The 22,220-nt window shown below is 47.6% G+C and overlaps 2 protein-coding genes and 1 pseudogene across 2 annotated transcripts in view; 2 read left to right on the forward strand and 1 right to left on the reverse strand.

Annotated features, from left to right (window-relative positions):
• The window catches only part of MAN1A2 (mannosidase alpha class 1A member 2), a 266,574-nt gene that overhangs the window by 25,946 nt on the left and 218,408 nt on the right, over positions 1-22,220 (forward strand). The window lies entirely within an intron of this gene.
• VTCN1 (V-set domain containing T cell activation inhibitor 1) overlaps positions 1-22,220 on the reverse strand; it is a 47,317-nt gene that overhangs the window by 12,134 nt on the left and 12,963 nt on the right. Inside the window, exon 2 of the mRNA XM_039841317.1 lies at positions 6,182-6,246. Coding sequence (XP_039697251.1) covers positions 6,182-6,246 — 65 coding nt within the window. The remainder of the gene's footprint in view (positions 1-6,181; positions 6,247-22,220) is intronic.
• LOC120585272 (uncharacterized) lies at positions 5,048-5,163 on the forward strand (annotated as a pseudogene).

Genomic DNA, 22,220 nt, shown 5'->3' on the forward strand with positions numbered 1-22,220 from the left:
CTTGCTGCCTGCCTGACGGCTTTGAGCTGGGACATCTGTCTTTTCCTGCCTTGGACTCAACCTGAGACACTGTCCCTGGGGTCTCGAGTCCTCTGGCCTTCGGACCGGAACTGCACCAGTGGCTCTCCTGGTTCTCAAGCCTTCAGACTCAGAGTGGAACTAAACCCTTTGGGTCTCCAGGTTGCTCACTGCAGATCTTGGCACTTCGCGGCCTCCGTAATCATGTGAGCCAGTGCTTTCTAAATCTCTCTGTCTCTCTGTCTCTGTCTCTCTGTCTGTCTGTCTGTCTCTCTCTCTGTCTCTCTCTATACACGCACACGTATGTGCACACATGCATGCACACACACACATCCTATCGGTTCTGTTTCTCTGAAGAATCCTGACGGATACAAATTTTGGTACCAAAAAGTGGGGTACTGCTGTAATAAATATCGAGGCACGTCTACACATGCTTTGGAACTGGGTAATGGGTGAAGACTGGAAGAATTTGGACATGCCTGCTAGAAGTATGGATGTTAAGGGCCATCTGGTGCGATCTCACATGAAAATGAAGAATATGTGATTGGAAACTGGAGGAAAGGCAATTATCATTATAAAGTAGCAAAGAACTTGGCTGAACTGTGCTCTAGTGTTTTGTGGAAGGTTGAATTTGCGAGTGATAAAATGGCATATTTAGCCAAGGAGATTTATCAGCAAAGTGTTGAACAAGAAGCTTGGTTACTCTTGACTCTGTATAGTAAAATATGGGAAAGGAGAGAGATTAATTGAAGAAAGGATTGTTAAGCAAAAAGGAACCATAACTTGAAGATTTTGAAGATTCTCAGCCTATCCAGATTGCAAAAAATGAGAAAGCTGTTCTGAAGAGAGCACTAGGCTGTAGCTAAGCAGCCATTCGATGAGGAGACTAAGTACCACTTATGGGCCTAATCGGCCACCTCAGCTCAAGTCATGAATAGAGATGGTATCGTACCAGCAGAAACACTGCCAGCTGAGGACAGGAAAACTAAGGAGGTAGAAAAAAGACAAAATTAAGGAAGGCTGTCGGGCTTCCTAGGTCCTATAGGACTGGACCATAGAGCTATTCAGCTGTGAACATGTGCTGTTCTTCCAGAAAAGACAAGAATAATCCTGAAGGTGACTCAGATCGTTAGGGCTGCCTCTTTGGTTTCAAAGGGTGATGTCCTCACTTCTGTTTCAACAGGCCAGAGGACCTTTGATGGAAGCCTTAGAGGTGAAGCGTCCTGGGACCTGGGGCACCTCCCGGCCTCTAGAACTGTCTTCCTGTGGTTTAAGCCACCCAGTCTGTGGTATTTTGTTATGGCAGTTGAGCAAACTAAGACAAGTGCCTAGTGCTGTGTTTCTACAGCGGAAAATAATATTTGTTGAATGAATGAATGGAAATCAGTAGAAATCAAGGCGCTGTTTAAGATAATGGTTCCATCCAAAATGATCATAGGCGTAAGGTACATTTGGCAGGATCGCCGCATCTGAATTTGGGGGAAATGTGAGCCATTGAAAAAGAAGGCAGTGAAAACACACAGAGGTTCTCGATAAAACCATGGAGCAAATGTAGCTACGTTAGAGCAAGGGTAAACTTGATTGTAGTTTATAAAGTGCCGTTAAAGTTGAATTGAAAAATTACTTTTCAGAAAAAATACGTAATTAACACCGTTTATGGAGAGAATGAAACAGTAATGACATATTTTAGTTTGGTAATTGTGCTACCGAATTAATTTTAATGTGTTGGCCTTGAGCCCACAGGTAGGGAATTTGTTGAAATATCTCTTAGAGAACTTAATGATTAAAAGTAGGCTGCTGTGGAGTGCCCCAGGGACCTGCTGCAGGCTCCAGCTCATTTAGAGTTGCATTAAAGATGTGGCAGATGGAATGAGTGTCATGTTGATTAAATCCCATCCTTCCCATATCAAATCAAGAGGAGGAATAAAGGCCAGCGAGAACATAAAAAACCATGAGGACCTAGCCATTTCTTGGCACCCAGAAAACAATCAATGAATACTTATTTGTTAGGCAAATGAATGATGCTTAAAAGCGATAAAATGAAATTTAATTTGTCAGCAACAGCATGTAAATATTGCTTCTCACCCAAAGAAATCTGTATCCAAACTTGCAAACAAATATTGGCTCAGGGAGCTACGTTCTGGGAAACACGGTCGGGCCTGATGTGACTCTGCAGGTCTCTTAACCACCAGGGGCTCTCACGTGAGTTGGTCGGCCGAGGGCTCTAGTGGGTGGGTTAGGGGCAGCTGTCCCTTAATACAGAATTATGTTAATTTAGATGGGCAGCGATTTTAATGATTTCATTGGCCTCTAAAAGTCCATCAAACTTCTTTAAAGCTGGAAGACCCAGTCACTGACTGAAAATGACTTCTCCAGCTTGTGTCACAACCCTGGTCTGCATGGGCAGAGAGGAGCTAGCTGTGACAGGGGACAAGCTAAATCTGAGCCGGCCTGTGTCGACACGGGGCGAGCACTATTCGATCGCCCTCTGCCAGAGGAGCAGGAATCTCTTGGAAAACGGGGTTACAGGTCACACAAGGCAAGGATTCTTTACAAAAATTATGGTTCCAACACCACTGGATAAAACATGGAAAATGAACTTTTCTTTGAAATGACTCAGTAAGACAAGTTCTGTAGATTGCAGTGACATAGAGAGCATCCTAGAAGCTGTCAGCAGATGGTCAGCATCTGCGGGAACCCGGCGGTCCAGATGGGCACCGTAGCACATGGCTTAAAGGTAGAAACACACAGGTTCAGCCTACACCAGTGGAGCCTGGGGTGGCGCACATGAGTGCCATTCTTGCCAGAGAAGGGGCAGAGTTGGTGGTAGCAGTTGTTTGTATGAGAAGAAATGAGGGAAGCTACTGGGCCAGGCCAGATCAAGGGACAGTGCAGGGAACAGCAGCAAAGCATGGTGTCTGACAACATGGCACAGGTCTCAGGCTGTCGGGGTTCAGGTGCCACTCTGCCACTTCCTGGACATGTGACCTTAGGCGAGTTGTCTAACTTCTTTATTCCATAGCTTTTTCATCTGTAAAGTGAGGTTGCTGATAACCGTAGTTCCCCCAGAGGGTCTCTCAGAGGTCTAAATGATACGAGGCAGGTAAAGAGATTAATATAGTGCCTGACTCGCCACATGTGAAACCTTAAGTCAATGATATCGATAGCCATTATGAACTAGAATCATTCGGAAAGATTGATTGGATTGGTGGTTGGATTGAGTAGACTGTAACTTTTAACCGTGTATTCATTCGTTCCCTTGTCTGTTCAACAAGCACCTAAGGGGCACCCTCTCCTCTGTAGTCGAGGCACTGAGCTAAGCACTTGAGGTCACCGTAGCTGTGCGGCCGGAAAAGGTTTAAGTAGCAAAGTGTTGACTGTCACAGGGAAGCTGCAAAATGTGAAAATTCTTGCTAGTGTAATTAAAGCCACTAACAACCGAAAGGTAACTTCAGAGGGGGTCTGATGACAAGCCATTTAGCCCTAGGCCAAAAATCGCTGGTCGCCAAGATGTAGAGTGAAGGGCAAGCATTTAAGCATTAGTGAGGAAGGTACCAAAATGTACGCATTGATGTTTTTTAAAGTTAGTCCAAAGTATTTACCAGTTGGTATTTTATTTCTACACACACACACACACACACACACACGTACTTCTGTGCGTGTATTGTATTACAGACATGCATAAAAATGGACACATTGCGACTGAATAATTTGAAGAATTATCACAGCTTCATCCCATGTAACCACCGTCCGCACCAAGAACGCTGCTGCCTCCAGGACGCCCCCCGTGCCCCCTCCCAAAGGCCACGCTGTCCCCTTTCCCGGGTCACTGACCGTGACTCCACCTTCTCATGACACAGACTCATTGGCTTGTTTTTGAGCTTTACACACATGGAATTAAGCAGAATGTACAGCTCTGTTTCAGGCACTGTCACTTAGCGTTATGTTTCTCATGTGAAAATACACTCAGTCTCCTCAGTGACCAGTAAATGGAAATGAAAACCACAAGATTCCACAGTACCCGGTGCTGGATCCCTCACACACTTCCTGGGAAGGGCAGCTTGGTAAGCGCTTTGGGAAGCCGAGTGGCAATATCTACTGAAGGGCTGTTTATTGGCTTTCTGGGCATACTGTTTTATGAAGGGCTTTTTTTAAGATATAAAAAGAATTTAAAACTAGGAAAACAAAGCAGAAAGAGGGACATTAACAAAGATAAAAGCCAAAATTAATTAAATGGATAAACAATCAGGGAAAGTAAAAATAAAACTAAAACCTGATTCTCTCAGAACTACCACAACACCCATGACACCTTGTAAATCTGTTTTAAGACACTAAAGAAAGAGACAGACAGACAGACAAAAATGCCCAAGATTAGGAATAGGAAAGGAGAAAAAATAACATGAAGAGAAGTAAATTATAAAAGAATATTAGAGTGAAATGGGCTGGTGAGTTCAGAAACAGAGCCATACACATCTGGATACTTGATTTATGACAAAAATGGCTCTGGTGAGCAGTAGGGGAAGGACAGCATTTTCAATAAGTGGCGTTGGGTCAATTGGACAGCCACGTGGAACAGGTGAATCTTGACTACTATGTTACACCGGGCACAGAATTAATTCTGGATGGTTCATAGATACACCTGGGAAAGCGGAAACAGTGAAGCTTCTGCAAGATGACTTAAAAGAATCTTCATGACCTCGGGATAGGCAAAGACTTCTTAACCAAATGGGTTACTATAAGCTCTGGATAGAAATACGAAGATTGGTAAGTTGGACTATGTTAGAATTAAGAGCTTCTGCTCATTGAAAGACGTCATTAAGAGAGTGAAAAAGCATCATTAAGAGAGTGAAAAAGCATCATTAAGAGAGTGAAAAAGCAAGCCATAGAGTAGAAGAGATCTTGCAATACATATAACCAAACTGCATCTAGAATAAATAGAGAGAACGTGGTTCCACAGTGTAGCAGTTAGCACGTCTGCTTTACACGTAGAAGGTCCTGGGTTTGTGCCCCAGTGGTGCCGTGGTCCATGGTCTATGGCCATGCCACCCTGAACAAGCCCGATGTCTGATCTCAGAAGCTAAGCAGGGTTGGGCCTGGTTAGTACTTGGGTGGGAGACCACCTAGGAAGACCAGGTGCTGTAGGCATAAATAATAAATAATAAAATAATAATAATAAAGATAAAAAAAGAATAAAGAATTCCTACAAATTAAAAAGAAAAAAAAAGATCACTCAATAGAAAAATGGACGAAAGACAAGTATACATTTTTGGTGATAAAGGAAGTGAGAAAGGTGCCGCTGACATCTTTTCCAGCAAACATACCTACATTGAGTTTTCTTCGTTTAGGCCTTGGGACCACTGTTTGGTGGCAGCACACCCCCCCCTGGAGGAGAGTGACAGAGAGAAAGGGCAGCTGAAACTATTAAACAGAAGTTATGAAGTGACAGCTTTGGCCACAGACTAAGTTAAAATAAAGGTGTTGGCCTGAGTCAGGCAGCTTAAGGGAAATAGCAAAAAAACTTGCCTTGGAGGAGATAGCTGTCAGCCTAACTCGCCCAGCGTCTTAATGAACGTGGTGTCCATAACAGCTGCTTCCGAGACCTGGTCTACCCCGAGGAGGAGAGAGAAGACGGTTCCTGCAGTGGACGTACGTTAACCACTCAAACTCACCATTCATGCCACGAAGGCATCGGTTTCCCACATGGAACAGCAGTCATGGCCTAAGACCTTTGTACCCCTTTGTACCCTTTTGTGCAAAAACTCGATATTCTTCAACATTTTAGCTGAAGCTTCATTACAAAGGACTCATCTACCCAGGTCCATCATTGAAAGAATGGCTCAGCCACAGCACTTGACCTCCGAGCCCAGAGTGATGTCTTCAGCAAGGGCTGGTAGATAGAGCACCCTGATAAACATCCCATTTGATTCTCTCTACTACCTGGAGCTGTGGACATTATTTCTTCTACTCTGTAAATGAGGAACCTGAGCCGCAGAGAGCTAAATGACTAATGCGAGGAGAACACAGTCAATAAGTAGAAGAACCAGGTCTCCACTCTGAGGCTTCCTGGGTCCAAGACCTGTGCCCTTTTCATCCTGCCACACTGAGTGATTGGGGCCTAGTGGCGAGGGGCGAATGGATGGCGCTAATGCACGAAATCACATACCTGAAATACCAAAACCGATGATAAGTGCGATTGCTCCAGCCAGAACGATGATGCTGCTGATAATGCTGTGGAGAGACAGAGAAACAGGAAATTACTTCATCCCACTTGACATGCTGGGCTCACACCTGTCACTTGTAAGAGGTGCTACATAAAGCATCTCGACGTTTTCTTCGACAGAAACCCCTTCCTGGAAGTAGGCACCGTAGAAAGGGATCTCAGCAATCCTGTCCCCGCCCCCCAGGGCGCGGGGCTAGGTTAGAGGAGTGACCCTTTTACCTGGCCGTGTGTGTCATCTTGCTTTCCTGTTTCCAGATCAGGGAAGACCACGCACAAAGAATGCTGGGGCAAAACCAACGGCGTCTCTGCAATGCCGGGCGCCCCTGAGGGGGACTGGATCCACACTGGGCCCGCCCCGTGCATTGCTGCCCGTCCCTCTTATATCGTTAATTTACCTGTTTTGTCTCTTTCCATAGACTTTAAACTCCACTAAGGACGAGGGTCACGTCTTCGCTTTGTACCCTCTCATCCCTAGTTCAGTGTGCCCCATAGATCCTCGATGGGGACTTATTTTCTCTTATTAAAAAAGTAATACATATTTACTACTAAAAGTTTTAGAAAATATGAATAAGCAAATATTCCACCATCCAGATGTAACCACTGTTAACTTCTTATATGTATCCTGCCAGTTTCAATGAACAGATCAACAAATGGCATTTGGGAAATAAACAAGGAAGGACTTGCTTACATTGGCCGAGTGCTCGAGTTATGTGGCAGACCTGTGTTAGGCACCGTTTAAGGCTTGTATCCTTTATCCACGTGATGACCTTTTGAGGTAAACAAATTTATCATCTCCATTTTACAGACGAGGAAAGGACAGGGAGGCTGAACATCCCTGAATTCACACAGTGGGTAAGTGGCAGAGCCGGGATTAGAATCTATCCCTGGAATCTGCCCTCCACTACTTCCCACACTGCCTCCCAAGGGTGGGGCTCACGAATGGGCTGTGCCTCTCCTCTCTGCCTAGGGGAACCCAGACAGCAGCTTTCGCTGGTGAGAGTGACTAAGGCAGAACGGAAGGTGGCGAGTTGGCAGAGCCATTCCTGGGAAGCTCGCCCGTTGCTCCCTGCCCTGGTGATAAGTCATCAGGCAGGTGTCCTCGCCACACTCTCTCACTGCTGGCAGTTCACACACTCCCTACGCCTACACTCGACAGGCAGGACAAAAGCAAGGCACAGCGTGGCAAAGAATGATGCTATAGAGAGAAAGGGGAGGCTCGGGGCATTCTGCTCTCTGCCCTGAACGGCTTCATTGTACCCAGCTCCTCTCGGCTCCGGGCCCACCAGAGAGAAACAACAGACTGACGAGAAACAATTTGAGTAAACAGGTCTTCTGGAAGTCAAGCCCTCATGAGGTGCAGCCACACGGCCAGCCACCGAATGAGCAGAATGAAGCTGCTAATAACAGGGCATCTGCAGTTGATTCTGAGAGGAGACCACATTTGACCACCTCTCATCACTTAACACACCTTGGTGCAGCCTCGGTGCTTCCTGGTCCAAGTATGTGAGGACGACTAGACAAGCTCATAGCAAGAGATGCCGTTTGGCTCTCTGACCACTAGGCCAGACAGAAGACATGCATTTGTGACCCAGGGACTCACTTACCTTGGAGAAACGACTTCATCTTTCTGAGACTCAGTTTCTTTGTCTTTAAAATGGGAATAAGAATCCTTCCTGCTTTACCTGCTATAAAGGTGTTGTCCGTTGGAGTGTGTCCTGCCAAAATTCATATGTTGAAGTGCTAATCCCCAGTGCCTCGGAGTGTGACTTTATTTCGAAGTAGGATTGTTGCCAGTGTAATTTAGTTAAAATGAGGTCACACTGTAATAAAACGGTCCCCTAATCCAAAATCACTGGTGTCCTTATAAAAAGGAATTTGGACACACACACGGAAAACACCCGTGAAGAAGAAAGCAGAAATCTGTAAGGCAAGGAACTTCAAAGATTGTCAGCAAAGCACCAGAAGCTGGGGGACAGGCCTGTGATGGATTCTCCCTCATGAGCCTCAGAAGGAACCAACCCTACGACACCTGGATGCTGGTCTCCAGAACCGTGAGACAATAAATTTCTGTTTAAGCCACCCAGTTTGTGGTACTTTGTTACAGCAGCCCTATCAAACTAATACAGAAAGGTGATTTTAACATCAAATTTGACAATGAATGTTGCATAATCTGTAAAGGGCTATTCATATTTCTTTTCACTATAGAAAAAGTTTACTTGCAGCTATTTCATGTAAATTTATTATTAAAATTGATGACTTAAACCTGGAGACTAATCCAACTGATAATAATAAAAATATCATAATACTTTGATACATCAAAAATAGCATGTACCAGGCTTGGTGCTAGGAATTCAATGTTCATTTTCTCATCTGTTTGAATTATCAGGTCTTAATGTCCCTCACATCCCTCCATTTCTGTCTTCGCTGCTTCCAGTCACCAGCATGATAGTGACAGTCTCCCAACAGTTATCCCTGCTTCTGGTCCGGATCTCTCCAACCCAGTGTTCGCACTGCCAGGATCAGTGGTGCCATCAGCATTTCTGTGTCAGATCAGCTTAGGGGAGACGACCTGGTTGAGAGTGGGGGCTGGGGGCTCACGAGGCGGGTAGGGCCCCAGTCGCAAGCAGGGCCTCCAGACCCAACCCACGTAGGTTCAAGTCGCAGCACCAGCACTTAATGATTGTGCGACCTTAGGTTTCTATCTTGCAAAGACTAAGTTAACACACGTTAAAATATCATTTGGAGTAGTGCCTGGCACGTAGAAATCTTCGGTAAGTGGAGCTATTCTCATTCTTCTGCTATGGTTATACAGCGAGCGGACATTTCTGACTCAGAGCGTGTGTTTCCTCGGTGGCACTGATGGAAATCGTCATGGGGACGACCCCTTGGTTCAGCCACTGAGCTATTGGCAACGGTGGTTACAAAACCGATCATGATAGTCTTCTTAAAACTCCGAAGCCCTTTCCATTTCCGTCACGATAAAAAGCCACTCTTTGGTGTAGCCCACAGGGCCTTGCACAGGGGTTCTCACCTCCCTCTCCAGCCTCCCTCTCCCACACCTCCCCTGCGAACCTGCCCTCCATCCACACTGAACCACCATAGGTACCCCCTGCCACAGGCCTTCACGCACGCTGTCCCCTACCCTCTCGAAGGCGGGGCTGGGCAGCAAAGACACTCAACAGATCCCCGGACACTCCCCCAGAGGAAGGGACAGTGCAGGTTGGTGTTTCAGTCAAAGCAGCTGAGTCCACCCCCCTCCCTCCCTCCTTCCAGGCCCACACGTCCCCCTGCTGTGGAGGCAGAACCCTGCTAGCCAGTCTCCTCTCTAAGCAGGAGTCACCTGGAGGTTCTCTCCACACTGTCACTCCCTCAGGAGACAGTCACCCTCCAGAGCCTGGCAGACGGAAGCGGGAACTATCAGAGCAGCCAAATTCAACAATTCCTGTCTGCCGCTTATTAATTTTTTAAAAAGATGAATAATATATTGCACATAAGGTTCTTACATCACTTTTTGGTTTTTACTTCCCCAGAATAATTCCCAGTAACTGTGCTACAGGGAAGTTTGAACGCACAGCTTTGTCTTCGAGCATCTGCGTTGGGCTTCACAGCGCGGGTGTGAGACTCACCTTAGGAAAGGGCCCAGAGTGAGCCGGTGCTTTGCGGGGCGGGGGTGGGGGGTGGGGGTGGGAGTTGTTCACTCAGTAAACATTTATTAGGCAGTAAACAAAGTGGCTGCCCTGGAGGAGCATCACTGAGTGTCACTGAGGTGAAAGGCACGCCCACTTGCAGACATAATGTGCATGGGCATCCGTGCACGCACACACACACGCCACCATAGTAACACGGGACAGGCGGTGGCCAGGGCTTCCGTGCAGAGAGGGACACGTTCTCACAGGACTCCCAGGGAGGGAGCGAGCACTGGCGTGTGAGAGGAATAAGGAGACTCGAAGTGCATGTCCATGAACAAGTTTCGAAGAAGGTAAAGAGAAAGGCTTTACTCAGGAAGGTATTTAGCGAATTCATGCCGCTACACTCTCTCTCCAAAGCAGAAACCCAGAGAAAAGTGGTTGTCTGTGCCGCATCAGACGGGGTCAGGACCCAGGCGTCCTTCTGTAGTGTCTGGACTGGGAAGAGGGGCCGGCCTCGCAGCCTGGGCTTCTGGCAGGGACACAGGCACTCCGCAGGGAGGCCTTGCTCAGTCCCTTCACACGTCTTTGCTCCCGCTGCTGCCGCTCTCTGCAGCGCTCGAAAGAAGTTAGGCATTTCCACTAAGAAGTAACCTGTGCTCCTGAAAACCCTCACGTTCTATAAAATTGCACAGTAAAAGTAACAGGGCTTATGGGGGGAAAGAAGGTTAAGAGCAGGCCACTGGAAACCTCTGTGACTTTGTAATGAGTCTAACAGAAGCAATACTTGGTGGTACCTTGGGAGATAACTCGGACGGCCCAAACCAGCAGCTGCGTGGGGCCAGAAGCTGCTTCGGTACTGAAAATGCCCAGAAGCAGCAGAGCAGAACTCTGCCTTAGGCTGCCGTGAGCCGGCGAGGTGGGCACAGAGGCAGGTGCAGCCTGGGATCTGCAAGGCCAGGAGGTGCTTCTCCGGGAGAGAGCTCCGAGTGCGGGTGTTCACTTAAAATTGAAAGAAAGAAAGAAGTGGAAGCCACGCTGAGCCCTTCCCACCGAAGTGGTCCTCCCCGCCCCCGCCATGCCGTTTCAGCCCCCTCGCATCGGGGACGGGAGGAAATGCCTGAGAACCAGCACGGCTTCCATGCTACGTGGTCATCGGTCCCGTTTTTCAACCACGTGTGAGTTAGTTGGTGCTATAGAAACGCAAATTGCAGCAGACAGAGTGTATTACTGAATCACTAAGAAATAAACTAGAATAGAAATACCTCTCTCTTAAGGACAATCTTTCATTACAACCAAGGTCCAAGAGGGCGATAAAACGATAGCTCATGCTCATCGGGCACGTTCCGTGCGCCGGTGCTACACGGGGGGTCTCATGCCGCACGGCACCGAGGCAAGCACCACTATCGTTGCCTTTTCACACGTGGGGAAACTGAGGCTCAGCTGAGGTAACTGACCAAGCTCACACAGCTGGAAAGTGGGAGAGCCAGGCCTCAAACCCAGAGTCCAGCTTGCGAGCCTGTGCTCTTATGAGCCACACTTCCGGGAGGAGCCCCCGGTGGCAGGAGGCTCCCGCATCTCCCCTGCGCATCTCCTCCGGGGTCATTCTGGAAGACGTCAGGCGCGCTTCGGTTTAGTCAGACGTTAATGGTTTCTACGTTCTCTGCTTCCTGCCTCCTTCTCAAATACCGACACGGCTGAGGGATACCACACTCCTGATAGATCGTTAGCTTACTTCCACCTGTACGACTGATGATTAACACTCTGAAAAGTGGATTAAGGTAGCAAACACGCGATTAATCTGAAAAAATTCTACTTTTGCATTGAATCTACCAAGCAGAATATTTGAGTAAATCAAATAAATGTTTATATAAATCAGACATATTGCTTTGTCCCCAAGCTCACAAAGTGAGTGGGTTTATAAAGGAATGCTGAAATCAAAGACATTTATTTCAGCCTATCCAAAAAGTTTCTCCCTCTCTCTATTTTTTCCCCATAAATGGAGAAAAGAAATTATATTTAAACACTGCGTGGAACAGAGCGTCGGGCTTCAAGGTAAAATTGTGTCACCATTTTATAGCCATGGATTAGTATGGGTTTTAGGTTTGTGAGAAACTTAGATTGTTGCACTCAATTTTTTTCCCCCCTGAAGAATCCAGGGTGTAGAGAATATTTCTCCATCTCTTCATTCCTCTCCTTTATCTCTTTATATTGGTAAAATTAAGGCCAGCTTTGATCCGGGGAACGGAGAGCATGGGTATCAAGAGTGGTGATTGGCAGGTCAGGGAAAAATTGGCAGGGCGGTGTGAGCTCGAGGAGGGTGTGGAGGAGAAGGCCCCCTCCTGGGCAGCCCTGCTCTGTCCACAGCACCTCAGTGACAGTGGGCGGCATGGCTCTGCGTTTGCGAAAGCAGTTTTCGAAAAATGGATGTCAGAGACTTGCATGCTATTGAGTATCAGGCTGAGGCATCATCTCTTCTTTCAAGCTGCCACTAAGGATGGTGACACAGTATCATGGGGGTCCTCCAAAGTACAGGCCCAAAATGACATCACACCTGGGCCCCAATGACATAAAACTGGGGAGACACGACCAGCAAATAGACTTTATCTTGCATGCCAGCTTCTTTTGCGTGGTGGATAGTGGTGGCTGAAGTATTCCGTCACAATCAATGCAAGGCCGCGTCCGGGCTCAGCAGGAGAGAGTGCCAGCACCTGCTCGTGATTTCTAAGTGATCCTGCAGGCCCCGTGTGTGCTGTCCCTGGGTCAGCAGCAACGCACGAAAGGGCGCTTTAACAGACCCCTCACTACAAACTGCCAGAGCTTCCGGTGAATTTAACAGTGACCTCGTGTCCACACGACGGCAGTGTTAGCTGACGCTCCTCCGTGCACGTGTTCGGCCCGGACTTTAGGAAGAATGCTGGTTAACGAGTGTGCTTCAGAGAAGGTGCCTCACGCTCAGCACTGCTATTTGGGTGGGATAATTCTCGTTGTCGGGGGCTATTCTGTGCCCTGTAGGATTTTAGCAGCATCCTTGGCCTCTACCCTCTAGATATCAGTAGCACCTGCCCTTCTCGTGACAACCTAAAGTATCTCCAGACGTGTCACCCAGGTTGAGAACCATCAATCTTGGAGAAATGGGACCGGGGTGGTGCTGTGATTAGAAGACATGGCTTTTGAAGAATAGTTGAAGCAACTGGGGTTGTTTAATTTAGAGGAGTCTAAATGTAGCAGTAGCAGTGATCATTTCAAAATCGGAAAGGTGCCATCTGGGCCAGTCCCCATGACTCTGGAAGAAATGAAGCCCTAGGTGAACGTGCTAGGAGGTTAGATTGAGATTCAGTCTAGAGAGAGCCTTCCCAGCAGAGCCAGCTCGCTCCCCGGGACGGGCCTGAGACCGCAGGGCTTCCCATCACCAGGTGGGCATGTACAACTGGGGGCAGAGTCCCCATGTGCACGAGGAAGACTTTCTGGCACCAGATGAGCATTGGGACAATTTTGAAAGTCCCTTTCAGAAACAGTGAGTTATACGATTCTGTGATTCGGTACTCCCTGGGGTTCGCTCTGGCCCTGCCCTGGCCGCAGATACGTATTCTGGTATGCCTCCTAAAACCTTGTTTAATAACGTAACGATGAGAGCCGATGTTTGCTGAGTGTATGACCTCGTCTATCTCATTTAATCCCCACAGTAACCCGTGAGGTAGGTGCTGTTTGTCTTATGGATGAGGAAACTGAGGCCTGATGTTAAGTAACTCATCCGAGGGCTCACCCAGAGAGAAGTTAGAGCAGGATTCGACTTGGGTCTGAGACCCCCTCATCTGTGGCTTTCATTATTGTACTGTATTTTATATAAATCCAACATTTTGTAAATTTTGAAAATCCCAGGGTTCAAAGCAGTTTCCAGGTGTTTGTTTGTACAGTGGTGACCTATGGAAGGGCAACCTGTCGCATTTTACACTGACCGAGAAGTCCGTCTCTGTCAGGAGGTATCTTTTGTCTGAGACTCTGGGAGGAAAACTGGAAGGGGCGTATCAGGTGGAAAATCACAGACTGTTAATACACAGACGCCTTTCCCCACACGACATCTGAGTTCGTTGTTCTCAAGCCTCCTCTGTCTGCAGCCGTCCCCCTGACTGGGCACGACGCACACTCACGTCAGCGTTTCATCGGCCTCGTGGCACAAGCTTAGCGAGACAGAATTCCGTACGGGGTCGATTCCTCATCCTTTTCCTAATCACGTGTGTAATTCCCATTCCTTCTTATTCTCACTACAGAGAAAGCATCTCCGGAAGATTCCTTCTGCGGCATAACTGATCCCATTGCGCTGAGTAGCAAACACACTTTAAGCCCTCTTTGAACCTCCCACGAAGTGTCTGCACTGTTAGGCCAGCCAGGTCTCCCCTGAGCCGTCTGGGTGGTCCGAACTGAAACAGCCTAACTGCCAGCCTCCCCAGCTGGACCGCGGGAGATTCCCAGGGGCGCTGACACCTGGACGGAGTGCGGGCTGCTCAGGCGCTTCCTTTGCACTGTTGGCTGTGGCTCAGGCTGCTGTCCTGTCACACACGGCCTCCGCCGACCTTGTCTAACCTCCCCTCGCTCCCCGCCACCATCCTCACCCTCCTGCTCCGTGACAGGGATGGATGGAACAGAGAAGGTGCTGCTCTCCCCTGTCGCCTCCACGGAGAACCCCGCATTCTTTTCCTGTGAAGCCTCCAGGGAGGCAGGGGCTTGTATGATTGAGCGACGCTGCATTTGCCTCATGCCTGTGTCCAGACTAAGCACGGCCGTCCCCACAGGGTTGTCGTAAGGGTCCAAAGAAACATACTGTGCTTTGTAAAGTGTAAATATTAGCTATTATATTAGCTTTGAATTATAAATGTTCACTCTTATTTTTACCCCTTCCCCCTACTCCCAAATTGAAATGACTTCTCATTGCTTATAGACTGAAGTTCAAACTAAGCCTAGAATTTAAGACCATCCCCGAATGCCTCCAGCCATCTAGCTAACCCTTCTCTGCTTCTGACGCCCACGCTCTAGTCAGACCGGTCTGCATTGTCCCCAGCTGCCCTCTGCCTAGAACATCCTCCCACCTCCTCTCTGTCCGTCAGCTCTGGCTTGCCTGACACCTTTCCCAGAGACCCAGACTGGAGAACGCGCCCTTTCCCCTCCTGGACGGGCTTAAGGGAGTGGGCTGGGGAGGTGAACCTCACAAGGCTGGGCGTCGCTGAGAGAGGAGCAGGGCCAGGCCCTGTGTAGGGCCGGGCAGGAACTGGGACGGGGGAGGCGTGATGAGAACCAGGCAGGCTCGCTCCCCTCTGAGGAGGGGCGTTTCCATGAACCCCTTTGCCCCATCAGCCAGGGATCTGGGCCTCAGGCAGATGGGTGGCTCAGACTCTAGAAGACCTTGGCAGTGTCTTAAAGCCACAGTGACTACTTGACTTTTCATCCTTTTCCTGCCTTCGGTAAACCCATGCTGTCACTGAAGAGATTTAGAGAAGTGCCTGGGCCGTGTCCTCTCAGAAAGGCTAGCCCTGGGATCAGTTCATGGTGTGCTCATTGATAAAGCTGGAAACACATCTGTCACCCTCAGAGCTTTTCTCCAGCAAAGCACATATACCTGTCTTAGGGGGTCCGATGCCTCTGCATTCTGAAATGGGATACAATGTCATATGTGTACGCTCCAAGGCTTCTGTCATTCACTTTTTATTTTGGTAACACCAGAAAATCTGCCCCGTGAAAAGCAGACTGCCGTATCTGGACATCGGTAGGGATATGTCATACAGTCTTCCAAAAGCCCCACCGGGAGTTCCATGGCAAAGCCTCACCTTCTGGGACCCACGTCCTCGTCCCATAGATGTGGGCACGATTCTGCAGCTGTGGCCAGTTAAGGCTTCTGAGGACGAGGTGTGGGAATCAGGCCTGTCCCTCCAGGGCCTGATTTGCTCGAGCCCCACTCATCAGCCACAGACCCTGGGGCTGTCCTGTGCGCATGACAAGCCTTGGCTGCCCACACCAGAGTGGCTCTGAAACCCAGGGCAGGAGAGACACTACCTGACCTAGGGTCCTCAGTCGTCCTTGAGTTGAACTCTCCTGTAGACCGGTCCATCCCTAACAGACGCAAAGGAAGTTCCCGGGCCGTCCACACTGGAATGCACACCCCGCCTCTGCCCTTGAGTGGCCTTGAGCCCAGGGCCGTCCTGTGATTTTCAGACCCTGCTGCTTGGTCTTTTCCCTCGGGTCCAGCCTGAGTTCTGGGACCCTGGTCTCAACTTTCTCCTGTAGAGTCATAGTTCCCGCATACCCCCTGGTGGGGATGCCCAACCCCATACTTGATGCAGGAAGGTCCTTCTGTGCTCTCCTGTCGCCACCCCAACTCCTGTCCTGGAAACCTTGTGGGCCACCCTAACCCACTGTGGCCCAGGGCCCGGCACTACCCTGGATTGGTTACATGGCTACTGTAAAACACAAGATTTCTGTTTTATCTTTTGATTAAGACTTCTATGTATTCAGATACCATATTTTAGTAAAAGCTTAAGATTTAAATCGAAAGTATTGATTCGAGCATGACAAGTAAAGAATGCGTGCTAATTCAGTACAAATCTAAGCTCAAGTTTACATAAATTCCTAGCTACTTTATCCCATTTCTGTCTCCATCTATTTTAACCTATTTTGGGCTCCTAAATATATCAGGCTGTTTCTTGCCTCTGTGCTTTGTTTGTGCTGTTTTTCCAGCTCTTGCAACGTGATAGGAACTTGATAAATGTTTTCGAGTAAAGGCTCCACTTCAGAGAGTAATTCCCTCAGGGCGTCTAGCAGATAGTATTTAAAACTTGCTGAATTAATGAATGACTTAAATATCCATACTGTGTTACTAAGGGACTCTGACACATGCTTAACTTTCCAGCAGCCATTTCTGGAAGCAGTTATCATTTGTCTTCCTCTCTAAAGGAAGATAATCTTTTATAAAACTGTGGTGTGTGAAATCTTTCGGATGCTACAAATTATTACAAAATGCCTTGGAGGGTTAGAGACAGGAGAAGACCTAATTGGCTGGGGTCAGGAAGGGACCCTGGGGAGGGAGGGAGTCGATCGACAGCAGGGGTGCTTGATACCTCGCTAAACCACAGTCCCATCAGTCATTTCTCTTCACAAATGACTTAGAAAATAGAGGCGTATCCCTCCCAGAGGAAAAAAAAGAACTTTGCTGGGGGTGAAAATTTAAACTTCCAGCAGTAGTGCAGATATAAATATCCTTAAAAGAAGTAATAATCTTGCTTAAAACGCTGAATAAAACAAAACGAAACCACACACACATTTTTGAACACTTGGTTTTGCCGGCAAGAAAATAAGAGAGATTCGCAAAGGCTGAAAATGAAGCAAAAACATGAGTCCCAGTAGGGAGGAGAGTGCTCAACGCAATGGCTCTCTAGCAGTCTCGTGACAAAAGCTTCCGGCTTAAAAGCCACGCGGAATACCAGAGACGAAGCCCAGGGGCCACACGAGCTGGGGGCTCTAATTTGAGACTCACATAAGCGATGACTCCCCCTCCCTCAAAGGACAGCAGCCTCATTTGGTCTCAGTTCTGGGTGAAGGGAAAACACTCCCCCATGATTGAGCATGGGCCAGTCATTGTGCATCTCATTGCCCCAAAGGACCCTAAGCCAAAAATTAAATTTAAAGAGTTTCTAGTCGATAAAGTTCCAACGCCTCATAGAAGCAAAAGCAAGCATTCTCTGAAAAAAATGCACTCTCAACCCAGGCTTCAAATCATTTCAGCAGATAAAACTCCCCAAAATATAAGCTCAGAATCACTGTGTGCACAAAGAAAAGTTACCGTGAACAGGAAAAAACAAGCAGCATATTTGGAAAGAAAAGACTTCAGATATTGAAACGGTTATATACAGAATACAAAATAAGCCTTTTTAATGTATTAAAATGTATTAAAATAAATGAATGAGGGACTAGAAAGCCTAAGTTAATACTAAAAAAAAACAAAAACAAAAACCAAAAACTGACCAGATGAAGATTTGAAAAAGAACGAAACAGAACATCTAGAAGAGAAAAATAATTGAAATTTGAACCTCTGCGGACACATTAAGTAGTAGATCGGGTATAACTGGAAGAGAGAATTAGTTGAACAGAAGAATTGAAGAATTACACATGATTCAGTACAGAGAAACAAAGAGATTAAACATATCAAAGAGAGGGTAAGACACACAAAAACCAAAACGAGAAAACACACACACACACACACACACACACACACTCAGAGATTTAGAGAGAAAGAATGGACAGTGAGAGGCAGTAAATGGAGAGAAAAAGACTGAGTACTTTTTAGTATTTATGAAAGATCCCAATTTTCAGATTCGGGAAGCTCAGTGAACCTCCAGGAGAATAAAAAGAAAACTCTAAGACATTTCACCGTGAAACTGAAGAAGAATAAAGACCAAAAAGATCTTAAAAGCAGTAAGACATAAAAGACGGATTACCTAGAACGACAATTAGACTAATGGCTTACTTTTCCAAATAACATTGATAAAGCTGGAATTATGTCTTCAAAGGGCTACGAGAAAAGGAGACGGGCGATGTAGAGCAGGTGCATCGCGCCCCGCGGGCATTGCAGGCTCCGGTGTGATAAGGGGAGACTATGACCCCACCGTTAAGGCTTCATGCCCACTAGAGAAACTCCTAGATGATGCTACGAAAACTTAAAAGATGTATAAAGTCACCGCAGGGTAGAATCAGCCTTGATGGTCATCCAGAGAATGTGTGTCAGGCGTGTTAAACATCTCGGAGAAAGAAACAAGTCACAGACAAAGCTTGGCTGTCCAGCGGTCCAAGCTATCAGGAACTACAAGAGATGAACCAAAATAAGCTTTCCTGGGCCAGCATAGGGTAACCTGAATCCCAGGCAGCACTGGGCGGTTCACTGGGCTGACTCAGTTTGACCTACGCATTAGAAAAGCAGGGATGAAACCTGCCCCTCCCACCCCTGACCAACACGCTCACGGGGCCAGAGATCAAAATGAACGTTCGATGAACTTAACTAGAAATTTACAAGCAGGAAAACTAGAAGGAAGGGTTTTCTATTTTGACTCGTGTATGCGTTTTTTGTTTTATGGTTCCATATTCTTTGTACTTTGAATTACACGCTGGCTGGTGGGGGCGTTGGTGGCACCGCTACCATCTTTTTAATGCTTAGGGCGTTATTGCTGAGCTCAAGGTCAAATATTTGAGGGCCAGGGCGGGAACTACCTTCTTTACTGGGCGCCTCTTTCACAATGTGTGTAATTTCCGTGGCACAGTGGCTGGTAAATGCACTAAAAATGGTAGCTCCCTTTCCCGCTGCCAAGAGGCCGAGACCCACATCAAGAACCAGGCTGACTACCGACAGGAAGCCCGTGTATTTCAGGGCTGAAGGGGCGGAGGGCAGACTTAGGGGAAGAAGGTCTCGTCCAGAGGCACTGACAGGCAGATCCCGTTAGGAACTGGGGGCAGTGTCCCCCCGATTGTGCCTTGGCCTCTCACTCACCCGGGGAGAGGTGAGAAGACGGGGCCACAGCCTGTGCCCTTACCGCTGCGCCAGCCAAGCCGCGTCTCGGCTTGTTTAAGAAGGTAGGATAAGAATCCAGCTGTGCTGCCTCAGCGTTCACGGCGTTTCTTGGTCTCTTCCCCTTTCCTACATATACCTTACCCAGACCACGGACAGAAACAGTGCTTCACATTTCAGTCAAATACAATGGATCTGGTGGCCGCTAGGGCTGAGAAACCCAGGAAAGACCATGAGGTTTCAGCAGCACAGACAGGGGAGGAGGCCCAGAAGCAGAGAGGCAGGAGTGGCGGGGATGTCGGTCCTCTGGGGGTGGCGGCCCTCTGGGGGTGTCGGTCCTCTGGGGGTGGCAGTCGTCTTCCATCCAGGCACCTAACTTTCCTGCCACCCAGGGAGTTCCCGAGGGCTGCCGTCAGTCAGAATCCAGGGGTCTGGGAGTGGCCAGGGCACAGCCAACGTGGCATTTCCTGCCTGCCATAGGGCTCCCCGGCTCTGCCAGGCTCTCTGGCTGTGGGAGCGCTCTCCCCCAGAATGGGAAATGTGGCCCAGGAGTGTCACGCTTATACTTCCAGGGCCAGCAGTCTGAAAGGCGTGGTTTGGGTTCCTTACGTCTTGGACTTTCTGGGATCTGCCAATGGCTTGGTGAGACAGTGGGTGACATGACTGCTGTTAGAGCCATCCTGTGACTCTGAGGCTCGCAGCCCCGGTGTGGTTCTCTGCCGTGAAGCGGGTTTGTTTGGACAGCAGATGGGGCGTCTCTAGGGTTCTGGACTCAGCAGCATAGACTTGAGTCGAGGCCCTAACTGGTCGTGGCTTTTCTTCTCACCTGCCTTCGCAGCGTGAGAGGGGCGAGCTCACTCTTACACAGTGTTTTCCTTGCAGCTTTACAGCGCCATGTTTTCTGTTGGGATTGGGGGCGTGGGAAAAGAAAAGAAGGAACTGGATAGGGGATAGAATACAGGGAGCGAGAAGGCAGGTGTCGTGGGTGGGGCCCCCACCCACAACATCTGGGGCCGTGTCTGTCAGATGTCCTCTATACATCACTGATGCCATGGAGCTGGGAGCATAGCAGTGAGACCCATCTGAGCGGTCCAGGCCCCAGAGCGGCCCCGTTTCTGCAGCAGCTCAAGGCGGACTCGGAGAGGGTTACTATTTTCACATTCGGCTGCCAAGATTTCTGGGCCTCCTCTCAAGCTCTTAAGAGAGGATCCTTTTCTATGCACTTTAACCAATTACGCAGTATTACCAAGAACCTATAATTTAATCATCCCTCCGGGCACCTGAGTGGGGAACAAATCAGTAGCATTTCTTCTGAAGCTCAAAGTCTCCAAGAAGATACCCCATTCTTTCAGCTCCTACACAGAGTCCTTATTCTCTCATGTAGGACCTTCCCCTAGACAATCTTTGAGGGAAAATAGTGACCATATGTGTTAGAAGCTGTCACTGTGTCCTGATTGTCCCCTGTGCATTTCTCTGTCCCGGTGCCCGTCATGTCATATTGAAATGATCTGTTTACACATCTGTGTCTCTTTTAGTCTCTTCTAAATTTCTCAAGAACAGAGACAGTATCTTTTTATTTTTGTAAAACGTGATGTTAAATTTAAAGTTTCAGCTGAAGTTCCAAGGTACAATAGATGCTGTATACCTTTAAGGTGAGATACCGCATCACTATGCAGAGCTTAAAAGGAATTTTGACAGGCAGTTCCATAATTCTTAGCCACCTCCATCAGGTGGAAGATATAAAAAAGGGCTCAAAATACTGAGAGTTTTGTGAAGCTATTTCTTTGGAGAAAAAAATTTTTTTCTGTACTATGAGGACATTCTCCTCCCCCTCCCTGATACACACTGTTGGGTGGGGTGGGGACATCATGGAATAGAGAAATTTAATGTGGTCTAGAATAGGTCAGTGAGAGAGAGACAGAGAGAGAGAGAGAGAACAGAGCTGTATTTAGAGGTCACTACTCTTTTATGAGGACAGGAATATGTGAGCTTGTCCCACAGGCCAGATATCGCAGAGCCATGGTGAGTCCTAACCAATAGGAGGGACCTGAGCCTTGGGAGTCATGTCTGAAGTGGACCTTCTGTGAACCAGGAGCTAAGGGGACATCAGCCAGCTGAAGGAGAGGCCAAGTTTTCATCAGAGGCTTCAGAAGTTTCATCATGCATTTGCCTACTGAATGCACTTTAAAAGCTTAGAGGGAGATAAAAATAAAATTTCACTTCGATTATAACCTATTGGTCATGCTGGATCAATGTATCAGTCACATTTATTCCCCTACATGTCAGACATGTGCCTGACCCGTCCTGGGCATTAGATAAATGACACACTGAGCTCATCTGATTTGGGGTCATATTCTTCTTCTGAACCAAAATATGTTCCTGAAGAAGCCCAACTGAATGGCGGTTCACATTTTTATTTCAGGGTTATGTCTCCTTAAATTACACATTGGGGAAGATTTTACGTGAACAATTAAAATTAGCAACTAAATATAATACACATTTAGAAATTAGCTCTTAATTATTACCGTAAGTAGCATCTAGCTCCAGAGACATGACCCTACTGTGCCCTCTATAAAGCCTAAACATCTTGTGGTACAGTTTGTGACAATGTCACCATTAAAGAAATATCAATCCGACAGAAAAGTTTAACTGCAACCAGTGGACATCTAGAAAACATCAAAAGGCATTGCATGGATAATGCACAGAAAAACTCAAAAAAAAAAATCCTCTTTTTAACTCCTATTCTTCTAATTAGCTCCCCAAACTTTTCCTTCTTGAAATTTCCTGTAAATTCTCTGAAACCCGCTCC

Source organism: Pteropus medius, unplaced genomic scaffold, assembly GCF_902729225.1.
Source record: "Pteropus medius unplaced genomic scaffold, Ma_sr-lr_union100, whole genome shotgun sequence".
Taxonomy (NCBI): domain Eukaryota; kingdom Metazoa; phylum Chordata; class Mammalia; order Chiroptera; family Pteropodidae; genus Pteropus; species Pteropus medius.